Source organism: Aphelocoma coerulescens, chromosome 2 (genome assembly GCF_041296385.1).
Source record: "Aphelocoma coerulescens isolate FSJ_1873_10779 chromosome 2, UR_Acoe_1.0, whole genome shotgun sequence".
Classification (NCBI taxonomy): domain Eukaryota; kingdom Metazoa; phylum Chordata; class Aves; order Passeriformes; family Corvidae; genus Aphelocoma; species Aphelocoma coerulescens.
The window spans coordinates 78,360,643-78,379,484 of NC_091015.1; the positions used below are offsets into that span (position 1 = coordinate 78,360,643).

The window sequence follows — 18,842 nt, forward strand, 5'->3', positions numbered from 1 at the left end:
GGAGCCGCGGAGGGAGGAGAGGAGAGGGAGGAGCGGGGGAAGGGAAGAGGGAGGCTACACGAACTCATCATCATCTCCACCGCTGCCAGCCAAACTTTTTTCCTCCTTTTTTTTTGAAGGAAACTTTCCCCCCCTCCTCTAACAAGCATTTCATTTTTTAAGTAAGTCGCACGACCAGCCGACACGATGCAACCTCCTCACTCCCGCGCCTGCCCCCTCCCAGAAGTTTATTTTTCCTCATCTTTCTTTCTGCCCCCCCTCAAGAAAAAGAAAATAAGAGAAAAAAAAAAACCAAACAAAAAAACAAAAAAACAACCTGATCCCTCCGGAGTTAAGGCACGCTCCTGCCCTTTGTGAGGGAGCGCGGCGGCCGGGCAGCCCCGCGGTACTTACGCCGGACTTTGCTGGGGCTGGGCTGCTTGCGCCGCGACATGCCGGGAGGATGGGCCGCCGGGGGGGCGCGGGGGCGCGCCGGGGGGAGCGCGCACGGGAGGGAGCCGCAAACTTGTTCCGGAAAAAGGAATCAAAATGGCGTTTCTGTGGATGTGCAAAGTTCATCAACTCCGCGCTAACTTCCCGTCCTCCGCGCCTCCCTGGAGGGGAGAGATGGGCACGGTTAGGGACCCCGCCGCGCCGCGCTCCGCGGGCGCCCCCGCCCCCTGCCCGCCCCCGCGCTGCCCCGCGCACCCTGATAAGGAGACACATCACGTGTCGCTCCGGCTCCTCTCCCGGGGACGCGCTACCGCGGCAGCAGCAGCCTGTTGCAAATAGCATCTCTAACTCGCCCTCGTCGCGGGGAGGGAGGGGCGCCTCCAAGGAGAGGAGTGAGCACAACTTTCCCCCCCACCCTTCCTCCGTCCCTCCCTTCTCCGCCCGGCAGCGCAGCAGCGGGATGCCCGGGGCAGGCGCGGGGGGAGCGGGGGGGCGGCCAGGTGCCACGCGGCGCCCCGCGCCCTCCCGCTGCTCCGGCGGCCGCGCCCGCGGGGCTCTCCCGGGCGGGCCTGGCCGGCCGCGCTCCCGGCCCGGCGTGCGTGTCCCCCGGCAGCCGGCCGCTCTCCCGGCTCGGGGCTGGAGCGCATCCGGAGCCGCCGGTGGCGGTGCCGCGCTGCCGGCTCTAAGGAATTCACCGGGGCTCTCCGCTGCCGTGGAAATGTCTGTGCATCCTCCTCCGCCTCCCAGCCCGGTACAGCGGGCTGTACCAGGTACAGCGGCCGCAGGCAGCAGCCCGCTGCTCCGCGGGCAGGAGTCAGCTTCTGGTTGTGTTTGTTTCCTCAGAAACTTTTCGTCCTTGTACGATTTGGGTCCCCGCAGGGGTCAGTCATCCATCCAAACCTAAAGGACACGTTAAATTTAACAGGACCGTGAACATCACAGGAACAGGAGGTGCAAATGCTGTGTCTAGTCACAGGCGAGATGCGGCTGCTTGCACGTACAGGTAGTTAACACTGTGCACGGCACTGCATGCACCATCCTTCCTGTCGCTCTCCCTGCAGTGGAAGTTCAAAGGTGTAGGAGACTCAACAAGTGATGGAGAGGTGTTCAGAGCCGTGAGGGTTTCACTGTAAAGCCAGTACCAGTTTAGAGTTGTGTGACAAATAATAACAGTACATAAAAACAAAATACCTGGCAATACTCCATCCTGAAAGCTTGATGGGGAAAAAAAGAAAAGTAAACCAACACTGCTTCAGAGGACTGCCCTAATGAGTATAGGAGGAATCAGTTTACCTTTAAGGAAATGGTTATTTACACTATATCTAGAGCTACAAAAACTAGGCCTTTTAAAGATGTTACTGGTGAGGTGGAACCTGGACTCTCTGCCTGTTTTTTAAAGAAATGAAGTCACGGCCTCTAGACAACAGGTTTGTGCCAGCTTACATGGTATCCTATCTCTTGATTGAAAAGGGCTTCCCATGGAAAAGGAGGCTAAATTCCAGGTATGTGGCAGTAAGCCCTCAACTGACTCTTTTCACAGTTTTGCCTGTAAGATGTCATGATTAACTTCATTTGCACCATTCTTTTCAAATACTGATAAAGGCATACAAGCCAGGAATACACAGGTCCTGTCTCAAAGACATGAGCTGTGATTCATATCAGCAATAACCCTCTCCCCTTCTGGACTCCCAAGTAAAGCACCTGCAGGTCTGGTGAACTGGAACTTGGAAATGCCACAACTGCAAAACCGAAAGGTACACACGTGTATTCAGAACATGAAACTGCAGCTTTAACCTGTGTGTGTTTGTTGTGGTGGTTTCTGCAGGCTGAATTTTTGTCACCTGTGTTCAGTACTGAATTCTGTGCAGTACTACCCAAGCACACTTGCTGACTGGCAGCAGAGCAATATCATAGTTTACTCCACAATATTAGCAACAAACATGAGAAAGCACATTCTCATTGTTCTAAGGTTCTTATTTTATGAAAAAACAATCACGGGAGGTCATTAAAAATAAACTGATAGCAAAGTGTCTTTAACCTTTTCATCTCTGTCCCCACTGTACCTGCCAACCTGCAGTGGCAGAACTGCTGGTAAGTTCAGCAGCTTTATAGCCAGCTTGCATGTTCACTTTGGTATCTCTTGCAGTCAGGCATCCAATTAATCAAAAACCTGAGCAGTTTATCCATCTCAGGCTCAGCCCTTAAAACATTCAGTTCATACTGGAAGACTGCTGTGATTGAAGCCTGCCTGGCACACACATACAGACTCATGGAGACTGGGCCTGGTTTGCACAGCCATTTACACAAATGGCTGCAATTGAAACTGGTGACAATTCCTGAATGGGTAATCATATTTGGAGGTTAGCAATGCATGTCTCATTGACCTCTGCCTAATATTTCTAGAAATAGTCTTGGAGGCATTTTGGACTACCTCCACGTGAAGATTCCCACCCTCAATGTATTTTTTAACTTTGGAGGTTCTTAAGAGCCCTTCGATGTGGGAAGCTTAGCAAGCAGATAGATGGAATAGAAGTACAAGTGTTTCTCAATTCAGCATCTGAAATCTGCTCCAGAAAGGTGGAAATGTAAAGGTCCCATTGGAAAAAAATAATTATTTTAGTGCTTGGAGAAAATACGTAGATAATTTTTTATAGCATTTATGTTTCTAGCATCCCTGTTCTTTCAGAAAGATGGAATGAAGGATGAACCAGTACATAATGCGTTACATTAATACTAAAAATTAAACCCACCAACAAAAAACCCAGTGATGGAAAAAAAGTTATGTAATAACTAAAAAACCCCATTAACTACCAGTGTTTATAAAATAATAAAAAGTTATATGTCTTTTAACAGTTTAGGAATTAATTATAATTCTGGGCTATGGCTGGGCAAGAGAAAGCAAAATAATTCAGTTTTCCAGCTTTCTGTCATTTGAACTTTTATAATGCATTAGAGAGGTAAAAACCCACTGTGGTCTAGTACTGAATGTGAACTTTTGAGCAAATGGTTCCTTTTTTATTACTTATTACAGTGAAATGGGAAGGTAGAGGTAATTCTTGTCTAATAAACCCCACTTCTATGAATGACTCTCCCAAAATGTTACATGACTTATATGACAGAGCTATCCTCTTCACTCTGCACTTTTTACCATTTGCGTTACTGGGGTTTATCCCATCTCCTCTGACCACTCTATGACAGGCTAAGGACTAAGGCTTTTTTTCTCCTAGGACTATTCATAGTTTCTATACTTTCTGGGTATTGAGACATGAATACCCACAGTGATGGTAAACACACTAAGGGGCAAGCTTCTATGTAACCCTCACACACCTCTCTGATCCTTCACAGTGATGTTAAATACAATGAACAATAGTAGAAATAAAAACAATAGTTTTGTGAAGGTGTTTAGTGTGTTATCAAATTCATTGACACCACTGGGTGACATAGCAATGTTGGTGACAAAAGCCACCTGCTGTGGTCCCAAGAAAAGGACAACTTGGCCCCCACCCACAGTTCAAATATCAGAGATGCTGCTTAAAGGCATTCAAGGAGAGAAGAAAAACAGGATATGTAGCTTATATGAAGGCCACAACTTGAGGATGTCTTAAAGCAGAGAGACTAAAGCTAACACTGGCATTAAGAGAGAAGTTACAAGTTAGCTAGAAAACCTTTTTTCCCCTATCTTATGAGACACTATCAATGTTCTCTGGTTTAGATCATAGTATTTAGAAGTTACTGTAATTTCTTGCAAATTTACACATCCCTTTCAGCCAAAGCAGCTTGGAGTAAGGCAGTTCTATGACTAACCAGGAGTATTTTATATGCTAAGAGGCAGGACTTTACAAAAGGGCCCTGACTTTACAACACCTCATGACTGCTGGGTGAGGGCAGCTGCCAAGCTCCAGCTCTCTCACCCTGATGTGTGGCTGTCCAGCCACAGAGGATGTCAGAAGCATTTGAGGCCCCATGCCCTGCCTGAGCTTGTGCCTGCACAGCATCCGGAGTCCTCTTGCTGCCATCCTTTTCCTGATGTCCTCACTTGTGCCAAGAGGGAGAACTCGGCTGAAATACTAACGCAGGGAAAAGCCTGCTTGGAGGATCGGAGAATACAGCCCTGAGGGCTTTGAGAAATAAGTCTTTATAAAACCTAAGACCAAAAGAAATGCTTGCACTTCCTTTATGTTTCAACCAGTTATTTCTTTAAATGAACAAACATGCCACTGCTGAGTCTCCTCATGGGTTGAGGTTTTTTTGCTTAGAGGGTTCTTGTCCTCCAACTGAGACGCAGGTTTCTTGGGTCAAAAACTCCTTAAGAGCTAATGCAGAACTGACAAATGTGACCACCATAGAGGCAGGGTAATTATACAAAGTAAAATGGGGAAAGTTCAATTAAATATATTTCCTATAAATTGCTTAGAAAATTAAATTTGATGAATTTGTGCACTGAAAAACTACACAGAATAGCATATCACATAAGCTGCAAACTCTCTCAGAGCATTTGTCTGAAGACAGAGCATCCTACAGCATTCCCATTTTCCCCATGCAGGGAAATGTGATACACCACTGTGCTCAGCTACCTTGGCCTCTGGAAATTGGGCAACTGAGGAACAAGGGAGTGGTGGAGCTTGCTCCTGCAACAACCCCACCCACTATATCCAAGGGCAGCTTTGGATGAGCAAGGCCAAAGCTTTAGTCCAAACTTATTTTAAGATTAGCCTTTACAGAGTGAAAAAGCTGATGTATCCCAGCATGCTTAAGCACTTTCCCTCACATCCCAACAGGCTGGTAGTGACAAGGCTGGAATTAAAATCAGTATTCCCCCAAAATCCTGGTGTAGTTCTCCAGGCACAAAGCCATCCACTCTGGTGGGTGACTCCTCCCAGCAGACAGTATGTTAGTGATAACAAACAGCAAAAAGATCGACTGTAAGTGTTTGCTCCCTGTTTGCTCTGAGACATTTCAACAGTGCAAAACAATCCTTGAGCTGACTCACCTAGCCAGCCAAGACTACCTCTTGGCTAAGGATTCATATGGAAATATGAAGATAGTGTTTCTGAAACCCACACCACTTTTTCCCCCCATAGATCACAGCCTGTAGGGCATATTGCAGGACTGCTTGAAGTTTCTGGCTGCAATAATTGCTGGTCCCATCTCCTTCTCTCTTTTCACTGTGGGAGTCTCCAGCAGATGGACGCAATGCAGAGCAGCCCTGCTGCTGGGACTGGACCAGCTTGATGAACTAGTCCCTTTCCTCAGCTCTAATTTTCAGGATGTAAAAAGTAGCATAAACCATTCCCCTAAACTATTGTAACAATAACCAGTGTTTCTAAATCTTTTCAGGGGAAGTTCACCAACCTAAACCTATTCTTTCAATGGCTAAAGGGATAATCAACTGACATATCCTTCAGCCTTATAACCAAAACAAACAACAGGGGCACAAGAGTGTTATTACAGTTTTAGTAACAAAAGTTCTTTAAAGAGGAGTATTTTAAAATAGTATGTTTTAAATGAATAAAATTAAGTAAGATTCCCTCCTGCAGATTTAATTACTTTGCAAATTTTGGAACGGCACCGCCTACTTATTCCTCAATAGACTGTTTAAAAACATAGCATGAAAAAAATAGCAGGCAGATGTTTGACATTTACATTCTCAAGCAGTTCTGTGATCATTAATGTAGAGCCTCAGAAACAGGTTGTATAATCCATGTGCAAGCGTGTCTGTGTAGAGACAGAGCGGGTAAAAGAACAATAAGCAAAACCACCCACTGCAATACTTTCACTTGTTTTAAAACTCTTCATTGTTGCCCAGCAGCTTTTGTTGCCTGGCAATGCAAAAAAACACAGGTGTGCAAAAAGAAGTCAGTGTTTAATGCCCAGCTCATGATTTGGTACTGCCATGTTTCATTCTTATTGACCACCCAGCCTCTCACACCTAATTGATTGTTAGCTTAAATGTGATTATTTTCCCTCCTGAAGGCAAGTAGCAAGCCAGCTGTGTGTTTCCCCGTGTCTCATTTGCTAGGGAGAGTGGATTCTGAAACCTCTCACAAACAAAATAAAGGCTCATGTTAACAGTGACTTCAGTTGTTCAAAGGGCTGCAGTAGCACCAGAGGATACAGTGGCAGCTAAAGGAAGGTGCAAATATCCAGCTGAAGCATCACTTATTATCTTTTGGTATCAAACTAGAGATGGAATACACCTGATATCCATTCTCTGAGGCTGACAAGTATTTTTCTAAGCAGTATATTTTTCAGTACTGTCTTGGTTTAGCTCTAAGTATCCTCAGTTATGGAGAATTCAACAGTTTCTGTTGGGAGCTTGGGCCGTACCTTGCTGATTTTGCTGTTACGACATTTCTCTTGAGTTTTCTAGCCCACATTTTTATTTTCTTAACTTCATGCCACAGCTAATTATAGCTTAGAGGGTGCAAGTAGAAAAGGGGATAGGGAAGAAGGAAACCAAGCAGCCCAGGGAGAAGATGGTAGGCAGTGCTTTGAGATGCACCCACAAAGCAGCAGAGAGGGCCAGCAAGCAGCAAAGAAGTGGAGAAATAGGAATTGAGGCAGCAGTCATGAAGAAAGTATGCAAGGAAGCAGTTACCCTGCAGGGAAGGAAAAAGCAGGACAACCTTCAAGGGCAGAGATTAATGTAACTTGGGGGAGGCTGCAGTGACAGGATATGGGGAAGAGGAGAGAATTACCAGGAAAAAATGGCCAGTGGATGCAGTAGGCAAAGAATCAAGGAGGAGGCAGAAGAAAACGGTGGGGCTCAGGTAAATGAGCATGAAAAGAGTCTTTATGCTTTTGTACCTATTAAATTGTGCTTTGTGCCTCCTTAAACCAGAAGCAAAATTGCATTGGGTCAGGTCTATGCCATAAAGTTCTGTGGGCATATTTACACTGATCAGATGTGCAAAGGGATATGGTTTGCAACTGAGGCTAAAACAGAGCTGCACTACCAAAAGCAGTGAATGTTCAGAGTTATGCAGTCAGAACCATACTTTCACCAGCACAGCTTGTGTCATTCAGACAATGATAAGATAAGCCATGCTGGCAAAAGCACAGTTTTGCTGTTGTAAATTGTACTGGGGGTAGATACACCTCTGCTGCAGTGTATAGGGGTGTAACTACACCAGGAGAGCTCTCTACATGTCAAAACAGCTATGCTCTATTAACAGATTGTCCATAATGGAGACACGATTAAGAGAGGTAAAAGGAATTCTTCTACTGACATGACTTCCCCAGCCACAGCAAAAACTGTCAGCACAAGGTTTTTCCTGGCAGAAGAAGATAGCTTTTTAGACCAGAGGGGTGTAAGATACAGACATATTTTAGATAACTTCTGAAGCTTTCATACAGGAAAGTATTTGCTTCTAACAAAATGAAAACTCAATAATGGCAAAGTGTCTCAATATTAGGGCAATGTGGATAAGAGCATTTAAGTCCTTTTACCTTTATTTATCATTCAACATTCACTTGTTTCTAAATAAAGAATTCTTGAGAAGAAAATATTCTCAACAAATTTTTCTGCATTCCTGTCTTCAATTTGGATAACAGATAATATGCCCCATAATCTTCTTCCCTTCTGTGCAATACAAAGAAGGTGAAACTTCTCTTAATGAGCATATAGGGAGGAAAGATTGGGTAGATAGATAAACTTTTTTTTTTTCCCCAATTACTTTGGTGGTCAGAAGGGACTGTGCTCTAACTGAAATGAAACTTGAAAAGGAAAAAAACCCTAAACCGCTATTATCAAGATGAGCGCAAGAGAGCTGTTACCTGAAACAATTCACTGTACGGAAATCTCAACTCTTGAAACAAATGATTTCTAAGAACAGGGCACAGACATCAGCCTTTTCCTCAAAAGAACTCCAAGTAACTAGAAAGGGCAGAAGACATTTAAACTCCCAATTTTCAGCTTGCAATCAGTGTTTACAGCAAGGATTAAATCTCTTGGGATTAATGCCTATGAAAATATCCTGAAGTCCTAACAGTCATGCAAAATTTTTCCTGAAATCTCTTGTGAAGAGGTAATAGACTGCTGTGGCTCTCTAAACTCAGCAGAGAAATAATCTTCTGAGCTATACATTTTGATTAAATGGCAACTTCAAATAAGATTTTCTTCTAATAATTTCCTGAACAATCTTATGTACTCACTTCACCTTCTGAGCTTTTTTCGTTAGGCTGTTTTCCTCTATGTCCTTTCCCTTGCAGAAGTGGCTGAAGGTAATTCTTAGAGTGCAAATGAGCAGCCTGAATAGTTCAGCAAAATTATTTTTAAAATGGTTAAATGCAAAGAAACACAACAAAAAAAAAAATCCCAAGAGAATTCCTGAGGGTAGAGCCTAACATCACTAGAATAAGAGTTACACAGCAGACAATCCAGGAGGAGGCTGAGGAGAACACTGCTGAGGTGTCCAGTGGCACAGTGGATTGGAGCACTGTATTCTTACCTCTTGAGGTTTGGATGTAAAGCCTGATTTAAAATACACATAAAAATGAATGTGGTCAATTCATCTTAGAGCCTTCAGAGCAGTGGTCCTCACGAAAAATGAGGACCTTCTGCTGAAGGACACTAATGCCCTCCACAATTGCTTATCCCCCAACATACACATACACACATGCTAAATAAGGCTAGAAAGCTGCATGAGAGCTCTGACTGAAAAGTAAGATTGCTTTTGTTTCCTGTTTATTTTTATCTGGTATTTATAGAGTTTTGCTATGGTTATATGCAATAAAGAACTGTGTAGTGAATATTCTCCTATGTGACTTGAGATTCAGAACTGTGGTTTCTGCTGTAAATGGGAGTGATTCACCTCAGAAGAACTGGTCTGCTGTTCTCTAGGCACAGACTTAATCAGTAAACTCCTGCCTGATGTTTTTCTGTTGATCCCTGGTCCACCAGCCAATGGACACAATTCACCACAGTCCATACAATTTTTTGGGGGATAATCTCAAAGACAGATCCACAGATGATGTTCCTGGTTTAGACTCCAGGTTACTGACACAGCAGAAGAGAGGAAATATTCCCTGTGCCAGCTTGAATGTAGTGATTCAGTAGAGCTGGGTCCTGTCCTATGATGAACACCACATTACCCAACCACACTGGAAAAGAATGAGCAGGCTCAGATTTCCTATCTGGAAACTGACAGCTGTGCAAAACTTGGTACTTGGATAATACTGCATGTAAATAGGAACTACAGCAAAATCTTGTGGCAGTAAATTGAGGCTAAATTGGCATAAAAGTGGTGAGTTTTGGAGAGCTAGGACAACAGTGGACTGAAGAGAAAGTAAGATGGGAGTGGTGTAGCATAGTTCAGTATCCAAAAGTTTGGTAGCATGGAAATTAATACAGACAGTTCCTGGAATGATTTTGGGCTAGTGCTGACTGCAGAGGACTGCTGTACAGCTGGGGTACTCGTGTGAAAATGTTAGCAGCATATGTAATAAAAACCACTGAACTGGAATTATACAGAAATAAGTTATTATTGAAACACAGCTGTACTTTGAACAAAGCGTTGAGGAATTTATAAGACAATGATTTGCCAAAGGGAACAGCATCAACTTATCTCAGCCAGAGAGCCACAACCAGTTCCTGTGGCTGTTCCCCACCACCAAGCACAAACCCCACTTCCCTCCAGCAATGAAATGGGGACCAAAAGCTTTAATTGCGTGGTGTGCTCCACATCAATTCCTCTATACTGATGTCCTTTCTTCGTATGAACTAAAAACCACATGTCAAGTGTCTTGCAACTTTTTCATCCTCTTTACCCTTGCTATCACTCTTATCATATGAAAGTCGATCACAAGTGAATTGTAATTATTCAGCTAGCAGCTAAGTGGTGAGAACATCAAAGCACAAGAATGTTTATAGGGTTAATGCATGATTATTTTAGCATCCCAAAGGCTTTGGAATGTCATACCATCCAATTATCCCAGGGCTATGTGAGAAGAGGGAACTTCATGTAATTAGGAGGGGCTAAACTAAGATGCCAGGATCAGTAAAATACATCATGTCACCATTCACACTGCCAGCTGTTTCTCCTCAAACTTTACAGAACATAAAGCTACATTTTTTAGACTTTAAAAATTGAAACAAACATGTAAAATCAGACTGTAGGATTAGTAATTAAATTTTAGTTTTTAAACAGAAAAATATTTTCATTTGCCAGACATCATAAATATACATATCAGATCTGCTACTTCTGAATGAGCATGAGATCCATTAAGTCATATGCTTTATTTCTGCTAGGAACCAATACTTCACCCATATTCAATAAATTTTTTAAAAAGGTTGGGGTTTTTTTCTAATTAGGATGCCTGTAGTCAGCTATTTGATTCTGTATTTTCTAGGCACCTACACAGCCTGATTTCCAGAGATGTTGAGCACATTCATTGCTTCTGTGGCTGCTGAGCAACCCTGAAACTTAAGCATGTGAGTACGAATTAGATGCCAAACTAGTCATCCCATTTTAAAAATTAATAGCATGATGAATATAACCAGTTCTGTGATCTCTAACGAAAATAGGATGAAAATGAATGGAAATATTTTCCTGCATCTTGGGATTAGTTTAAAGGTGAAAGTTGGTGAGAAATACTCATTTAGAAGCCTCTGCCGTTTGAAAAATTTGCTGCAGCATGTTGAAGCACTTGGAAAACTAGTACTAAGAAAACAAGTTAGATTCTTCCCAATGACTTCTAAACAGTTGAGAAAAGTGGTGGAGGCCACTGTGATTAAAGGGAGATAGGAAGATTGCTGTGAACACAAAAGAAAAGGCTTTCAGGAATAAAAATAATATAATGAAGAAATAGGTTGAACTTTAAAGAAGACTGACATAAGTAAAGAGGTGTTTATGTAGATAATTTGAAAAATTATTTTAGTAAGGTCTTCTTTGATTATCAAGCACCAATAATGATTTGCACACAGAATGACAAAATCATCTTCGAAAGAGATATTCTGCTATAGCCCGTATGCATGAAAAATTAGAGGATGGAGTCAGCCATCTAAGAACGGAATACAGCTTCCTGGTACAGTGGGAAGGGGTTAGTGTGCAGATAACAGCAAAGAGAGCTGTTAATAATACTGTGTAACAGACATCCCCTTGTAAATGTGACCTGCAAACACCTTTAAACAGTCCAATAATATTAGGTGTTTGCCAAATGCTTCTGAATATCACAAGGTTCCATGAGTTATTAAATAAAGCAGTGAATAGCCGTGCGCTTCGTGTCTTTGCAGGATTCTGGCGAGCTGCTCTTAGTGACGATGCTGCATGCTCTCTGCTGGCTGTGCCTCATCCTCATCCTTCCTGCAGACCTCACAGCACCCACAGTTAGAAAGATAAATGTTGAATTATTACAATGCTCTCCATTCTTTGGGGCCTACTTTTCATTTCAGCATTTTATTTATCACTTGGCATTCATATTAACTCTCCAAAGCAAAATTCCTGATCCCATTACACAGACACACTGGTCCATTGTAGGAATATATAGAATTATAGTATTATCCACCCAGTGCTTTCTGGGGCATTCTTTGGAAAACCTGTGTCTGACCCAGACAGGACCTGGAGGTAAAATGGTGTAAGGATGAAAAGGCTCAGGTTCAGATTAATAAAATGTACAACATGTACAACTGTTGTGCATCTTACACAGACTGCTGCTTTGGTGGAAAATCATATTTTAGGGGATGAGTTGGAGAAGAGTGAAGATGCAATATAATTACTTTCCTCCCCTATCCAGAACCCTAAATCTGCATGTGCATTTCAGTTGCTTTAAAAACGAAACTGAAAATATCCATTAATAAATTCAGATATCAAATTAAGGAGCAGTGTCTCTGGTATCAAAGTTGTTTAGATGATCCAGTGCAATGAATTACTATTATTTTTTTAACTGAGAGGATTTGAATTCCAAGTTACTTTGTGTTTCTCACAAAAAAACCCTCAGTGTCTTGCTGGGCATATTAAACAGCAGGAAAATAAAGCAGTGTACCTGACAGATCTAAGTGCTTATAAAACTGTTCCTCAATCATTCAACATTTGTTACATCCTACAAGACCAGTTTCTGAGGCCTGCTCCAAGAAAAGATAAAGTTACAGAAATGCTGATATACCCAACTGTAAGGAATTCCAAAACTGTGTAATTCACCTATTATCAGTTTTCTGTACAATATTAAGCTATATACAGAAGCACTTAGTAATAAAATAGTAACACTTAAATTACTAGAAACCATCCTGATTTCAGAGAACAGAGGAAGAGATGCTGTTTGTACAACATTTAGTACCTCCTCGTAAGTATAGACTGTCTTGAGGTTAATAACTGGCTAAAAGAAATAGCTTTTTTTTTTCTTCCTTATTGCAAATATTTCTGCCAGGATCTTGACAAGATCTGAAGAAGACCACAGTAATGATATCACGCTGCACAAATATTTTCTTATCTAAGATGCTATTCTACCATAGCCAAGCTTAAGAGTAGAAGAAGATGCTAACCTTGAATAAACTTCTGCTGCTTTGTGTGTACTAATAAGGTGCTGCAGAGCTCTCCGTGCAGTGATACTCATATGTAACACTTTTGCAACAGCTCTGGCTGTCTAATTTCATGTCATGTTCTTCACCAAGAATCTTAACTCACTTTATAGTAAAACAGACAGTTTTGGGAGCACCATTGCACAGCTGAAGGAACTGGGGCGGTGAGAGGGCAGCTAACCAGCAAGATGTAGAAAGGCCAGGAAGAGGAGCCCCCTCTCCTAGCTCTGGGCCTGCTTATACCAAAAGTGTGCACTTAAGTGCATGAAACAGAGTAGGCTTCCATTAAAGAAGGAAGAGAGGTGTGAGCTGTATAACCATGCTTAAAGAAAAATGTTTAGAAATTGCAGAAATCACATCACTGACTGGTACACTTCTACAGCTTCTGAATGCAAACCAGCCTGTAGCTGGACCTCTGCTCTACACACACTGGTAATAAAAAAAGGATCTGCTGGTCCTTGACAACTCAGGAACAGACACAAAAATAAATATTGGGAATGATGGATTGATGCTTCTTGGAAGGCAAGCTGTGGGTTGAATAATACAGAGGGAAAAAGGAGAGAACACAGAGCAGGAGGTAAAAGAAGGAAAGGTTATGGGAAGGGATTTTGCCTTGTCCAGTGCTTTTTTTGTAAGGTTCACTCCTGACCTTAACTTCTAGGGTGAAAAGGCCTCGTGACACAGCAGAGCTGGTGTGCGTTTGTCACATGGAGAAATAATTTGAGGAGAGTGTACAGGTGTTTCCTGTGTTGCAGAAATCATCTCTACAGAGACTCTTGTTTGCGATTACCCAAGACTTCAAAGAAAATACCAAGATGGATGTGTAAAAGGTCCTGCCAATACCAGGATCCACCATCTATTTCCTAGTTACTAAACCAGACACAGACACAGCTCCCGGGAATGCCTAGGAGGAAGCTCCATCAACAGCAGCTCTTCAAAACAGCCCTACATGTAAGGATGATTCTTCCTTTACCATTCCCTGCTGGGTAGCATCCCTAGTGAACATTTCTAGAGTTGGGCCCTACATTTTTGTAATAAATTTCTCTCAATAACCTGATTTTTCTTAAATTGTTCTGCTGCTGACCAGCTGTACTGGAAGGCTCTTACTCTCTGGCAGAATTTTAGTCTTAGGTGGTATGCTTCAAACCCAGTCCCCCTCACTCCAGCAGGATGCTACTATTTGTTTGCATCAGCTCCTGTGTCAGGAAGCATCTCCTGCAAAATAACATCTATGATTTCTTCTAAATTTTATTATTTTGGCTTTGCAGCACTCAGTTCTGATTTTTCAGAGCAAGCTGTACACAATGAGACCGTGCTTTTCAGAGATACTGAATAACCCATTCTGACCTGAAATGCTTTGCTACACATCAAAAAATAGGGTGCTGAGAACTACTGAGAAATCTGTGGTTGGAAAACAGGGAATCAGATAGGAAGCTGGTGTGCTTTGCGAATTCTGTATCCATGTCTTCCCTCTTCAGACCTTCAGTGCAGAACAAGCACTGCCAGGTGGCTGCAGAGGAGCTGATGTGTCAGGCAGGCGCTCTAACTGTGCCCTGGGCTTGGGTGGGAGGACCCGTGCACAGACCTGTGACCTAAAGCACAGCCCTTTTGCAGGAGAGAAAAGAGTACAGCCTTGGGCAATGAAACCTAATTTCACTCCAAGGAGTGTTAGTTAATAGGAACTCAGAGAAAGCAGGATTATACCACAGTGACTGTTTCCAATGAAGTACGAAATGTCTGCATCTGTCATGGTCCAGTCACTGCAGAGCCTCTCCCGTGGGTGTTGGCTGACTTACAGTGAATTAAGATAAGGGGAGCTGGGTGGGTAATTAAGGCTTTTATATGCATGTTTTGAAACAGGATCCAGTAAATTCACAGCTAAAATTTTGAAAAAAACAGAGTAGCTTAAGCATTTAAAGTCCATTGTGTTCTTACTTACAAGATGCAAATCTTCTGAGCTCTTGCTGTAGCATCTCGCTGGAAAAGGGGCTATACATCGTGAAATATCTTACTTTTGTTGTTTGGGACACTACAGAAACCAGGGAAATATGTTTAATGAACATTCTTCTTGTTCAAAACATTTCAGTAGCTCAGCTCTGATATTGTTTCAAAACTGTTTTCTCAAGGCCCTCCAGCACATGGCGTTACGAAAAAAAAGTTGTCAGACTGGTTTTAACACATCTTTTCAATACTGATAAGCAAAAGTTCACTGAAATAATTCCCAATAAGATACATGTGGGGATATGCCTTTCTTAAGGTTTTCTTGTTGGATTCAAACTTTAGGGAGACCTGTTGCATTCCAAGCTTAAGCAGCCTCTTTCAAAGTTATTTAAAAAGTGCAGGGATGTGTCAGATGCTGTGCTGAGGAGAGTCTATGTCACATCCTGTTAACCGTGTCTGCTTTTAAACCTGTTTCGTAACTGCAGTGAGTGGCTGACAGTCTTCAGCTGCAAACAGCTTTGAAACTACATGAGCTGAGTTCCAAAAGAAAACACTGCTGTATTTTGGTTGCTAGAGGTAAAACACTCGATAAATAGCTAGTTTTTCTTAATTAAGTAAACGATTTAATCTTGAGGCTGCTTTGCTTAACAATGCCATCATTAAAATGGTAATGGACTTTGAGGTCCTTATTCAGCTGGGTATGGCATCCTACCTTTGCTGCTATTGTTTCATCCTGTTTACACAGAAGTTTCTGCAATTCAGTCTGGTAAGACCAAGATACTAACCAAGGAACTAAAGCTCAAAAATAGCATGTGGCTAAATCTTCGACTCTATCTTAATAGGGTCCAATCTATCCTCCTCTTGAAGACACACAGGCAGTTTAGTAGGATGCAAAATGGTTCCTCTGCTAGGTAGAAGCAAGATGAGCTAATATATTTTTTTAAATTATATTATCTATTTTGGAAATAGATAATTTTTAAAAGCCAGGACATGCTAAAATTACTCAGAAAATAAGAATTTATTAAACCATGCACATTAGCTTGCTAACATGATTTGGTAAAAATTATTACATCTTTTTTTCCCTCTCTAATAACCATGGGACTCAGCTGAAAAGCTAGAAAAAGCCCTATTCAAGTAGTGGGGTTTTTCTCCCTCCTGATTTTCCAGTGTACAAGTTAAAGCAAAAACAAAGCAAAAATACTTTGGCAGATGGACTCAGCTATCAAACCTGGAACTTTCCCATGCTTCTTTTTCCACACTTGTGCGTTAACCACTAGCCTCTCACTGCAGACTAAGCTCATGCCCAAATATTGGCAATAGAGGTCTAGTCTGAGATGCTGTTCAAAGCAGCCACAGGTCAAGGTCAAATTCTCTGTTATACCTAAGCTGTGCTTCATGCTTTGTCACATTATCTGGTCCTTCTGGGGACCTCTAAGACATCCCTGCAGATTCAGAGTGGCATCAAGGTCCCTGTCATTTACCCTTGAATAAAAAGGCCTTTGCCAGAGCCAAGAAAAACTAGAAAGCAGCAACTTTCTGGCCACACCTCCTTCCTCACATCATCCCTACAAAAAGGGGCGGGGGAAATAGATAGGAAACACCATGCTCCTGCACCGATCACAGGAGGATTTTCACGTGACTGTTTCTATAAGGCTGAGCGTGCCCTTTGCTTGGCCAGAGGGGCATAAACAGGGCCCCAGACTAACAACAAAACCAGACCCTCCCTGCCAGTAAGGGAAGGAATGGTTGGTAGCACATGTGCTTCTTTTGTAATGTTTAATTTTCCCAGCTCACTGGGTTGCCTCAACACACAGGGAAAATATGCTGGGTAATAGGTGGGACCATCAAAGCTTTCTGTGGAAGGCCCCAAATAGGAAGTTTGTAACCTGGCATTTTCACGGACAGTGACAGAGTCTTGTGGGATCCCCCTGTCCTGATCTGCAAGACAGCTCAATGGCAGAGGCCCTTGCAAGCAGATGGCCAGAAAGACTGTCCACTGACTGCTCTGCATGGCCAGGAAAGTTGACAAAATCAGATAATGTTGTTCCTCTTAAAAATAAGCATGACATACCTAAGCCATTATAGATCTTAAAACTGTGGATGAAGACTGTCTAAATATTTTCCATTACTGGAAGCAATAGGCTACATTCATCTGTGAGGTATCAGCCAGGCCTTCCACTGACTTCTGCTAAAGAAAAGCTTTGTGGCCCATAGCACTTAAACCATTATTGGTTTCTACTTTGGTTTTGTTTTTTAGTAAAACAGGAGTAATGGTACAATATATTAGTTATATTTCACTAAGATTTGCTTATAGCCACGTATCTTTCATTATTAAATTCATCTTTTAGTAGAAAATGATAGAGGAAATCAACTGGAAAAATTATCTCATGGAAAAAGTAGAAAGAGTAACATTCATTATGCATCCTTGAATGTCCTTGAATTAAAGGGCACGGATGCTTTTAAACACTGAGTAGCTTTCAGAGGCAAAATAACCTAAAGGGATGTTTATCTACAGCAATACCTCCTTGACAAATAATTCAAAGGGGTAAAAGGAATAGCTGCACAGTTTGCTCTGGTGACTTTTGTTCCCTTAATGAAATGTACACAGATACCCCCATCCATCGACTGGATGCACCCCTATCTGCTGTGTGGCCTGCACTGACAGTCCGTGTGTCCCCTCACTCCTGATGCATCTGTAAGCCTGACAGCTCAGTTCTCCTCTGTGAACCCTCAGGCTGGGAGCAGAGTCAGTCTCATGTACAGCAACCCATTCTTTCTTTAGAGTACCAGTGTTTTAGAAATGACACAACTCTGGCAGAAAACTAAAGAAGAAATGGATATATCACAGTATCTGTATTCTGTGATTCCTGTCAGTTCTTCATTCCAACTCTGAGAAGTGATTTCCCACTCTTGTGAATGAAAGTGTTTCTCTATTAGAGGAAGATAGATGATAACAACTGGAAGGAATAGGGAGAAATTATGCATAATTGGGCCTCAAGTTAAAGCTTTTTGCTTGTTATTTTAGTTTGCGTTCCACTTTGAAAATAGTTTGTGGGTTTCCTTTAGGAGCAGGGTTGATGGGTTCTCTTTAATCTAAGTAACAATATTGAAAATTGTTAGTCTAAAGTAACAATGCTAAAAAGAAGATAGATGCAAACTTAAGGTGTTGAGTCAGCCTTCACCTTCTTTCATATGCCTTAACTTTCAAAAATTCAGGCCATCAAACAAAAATTTTTTCCATTGAAAAGGGCTACTGCAGAGTTGTGGGTGAGCTCTGTACCTCATGCTACATCACTAAGGCAGTTTACTTCTAGCTCTGTTTACTTAGTAGTTTACAATACATAGGTGATACATTCTGAGAATTTTATTGCATGAGAAAATGTAAAAGTCTTGTACTTAACTAACACAGTTTGTTGGGATATTTTTTAAACATTTCCTGACCCGACTGCAAGAGTTATCCAGCCTGCAGAGTTCCAGCTTCCTCCTCCTCCTCCATTTAGCAAGGCTCACCTATGCTATTTACTGCATCATTGCATCCAAGCCAAACTTGGTTACTGCGGCAACTAAGTTTTTCTTCTCAAAGGGTCACAGGGAAACACATCCTTCAGGATCCCCTAGTAACCGTCAGCCGGCAGGACTGGGGAACATCAACACTGAAATGCCTGCTTTCCATCGCTAAGGCAGCGCCGCCTGCGCCTGCAACAAGGGGGGCAGAGTCTAGTTACATTCCTGACCCACTTTCACATCCCTCCCTCCTCCTCCTCCCTCTCCTCCTCCCTCCCCGAGCACAGCAGCAACCAGCAGGGCAGCAGAGCCTCCATTTAGCAAGCCTCGCACACCCGCAGCCCCCGAGCTGTCTCCTAGCAGGCAGAGCGGCGCAGGTTTCCCCAGCAGCACGCGGGGAACGGCAGGCGGGACCGCGGACCTCCGGGAAAGGAGGGCTTCCCTCTCGCCA

General features: G+C 42.6%; 1 protein-coding gene across 4 annotated transcripts in view; it reads right to left on the bottom strand.

Moving 5' to 3' along the window:
- Window positions 1-731, bottom strand: part of RREB1 (ras responsive element binding protein 1) — a 122,096-nt gene extending 121,365 nt beyond the window's left edge. For 3 of the 4 annotated variants that reach the window (XM_069008158.1, XM_069008159.1, XM_069008163.1), the window contains exons 1-2: window positions 688-731; window positions 394-593 (exon numbers count right to left, since the gene is read on the bottom strand). In XM_069008158.1, the coding sequence (XP_068864259.1) occupies window positions 394-433 (40 nt within the window). In that variant the 5' untranslated portion in view covers window positions 434-593; window positions 688-731. Of the gene's footprint in view, window positions 1-316; window positions 334-393; window positions 594-687 lie in introns of those variants that run through there. The other variant, XM_069008161.1, reaches the window with a different exon arrangement.
- Window positions 732-18,842: the final 18,111 nt, after the last annotated feature.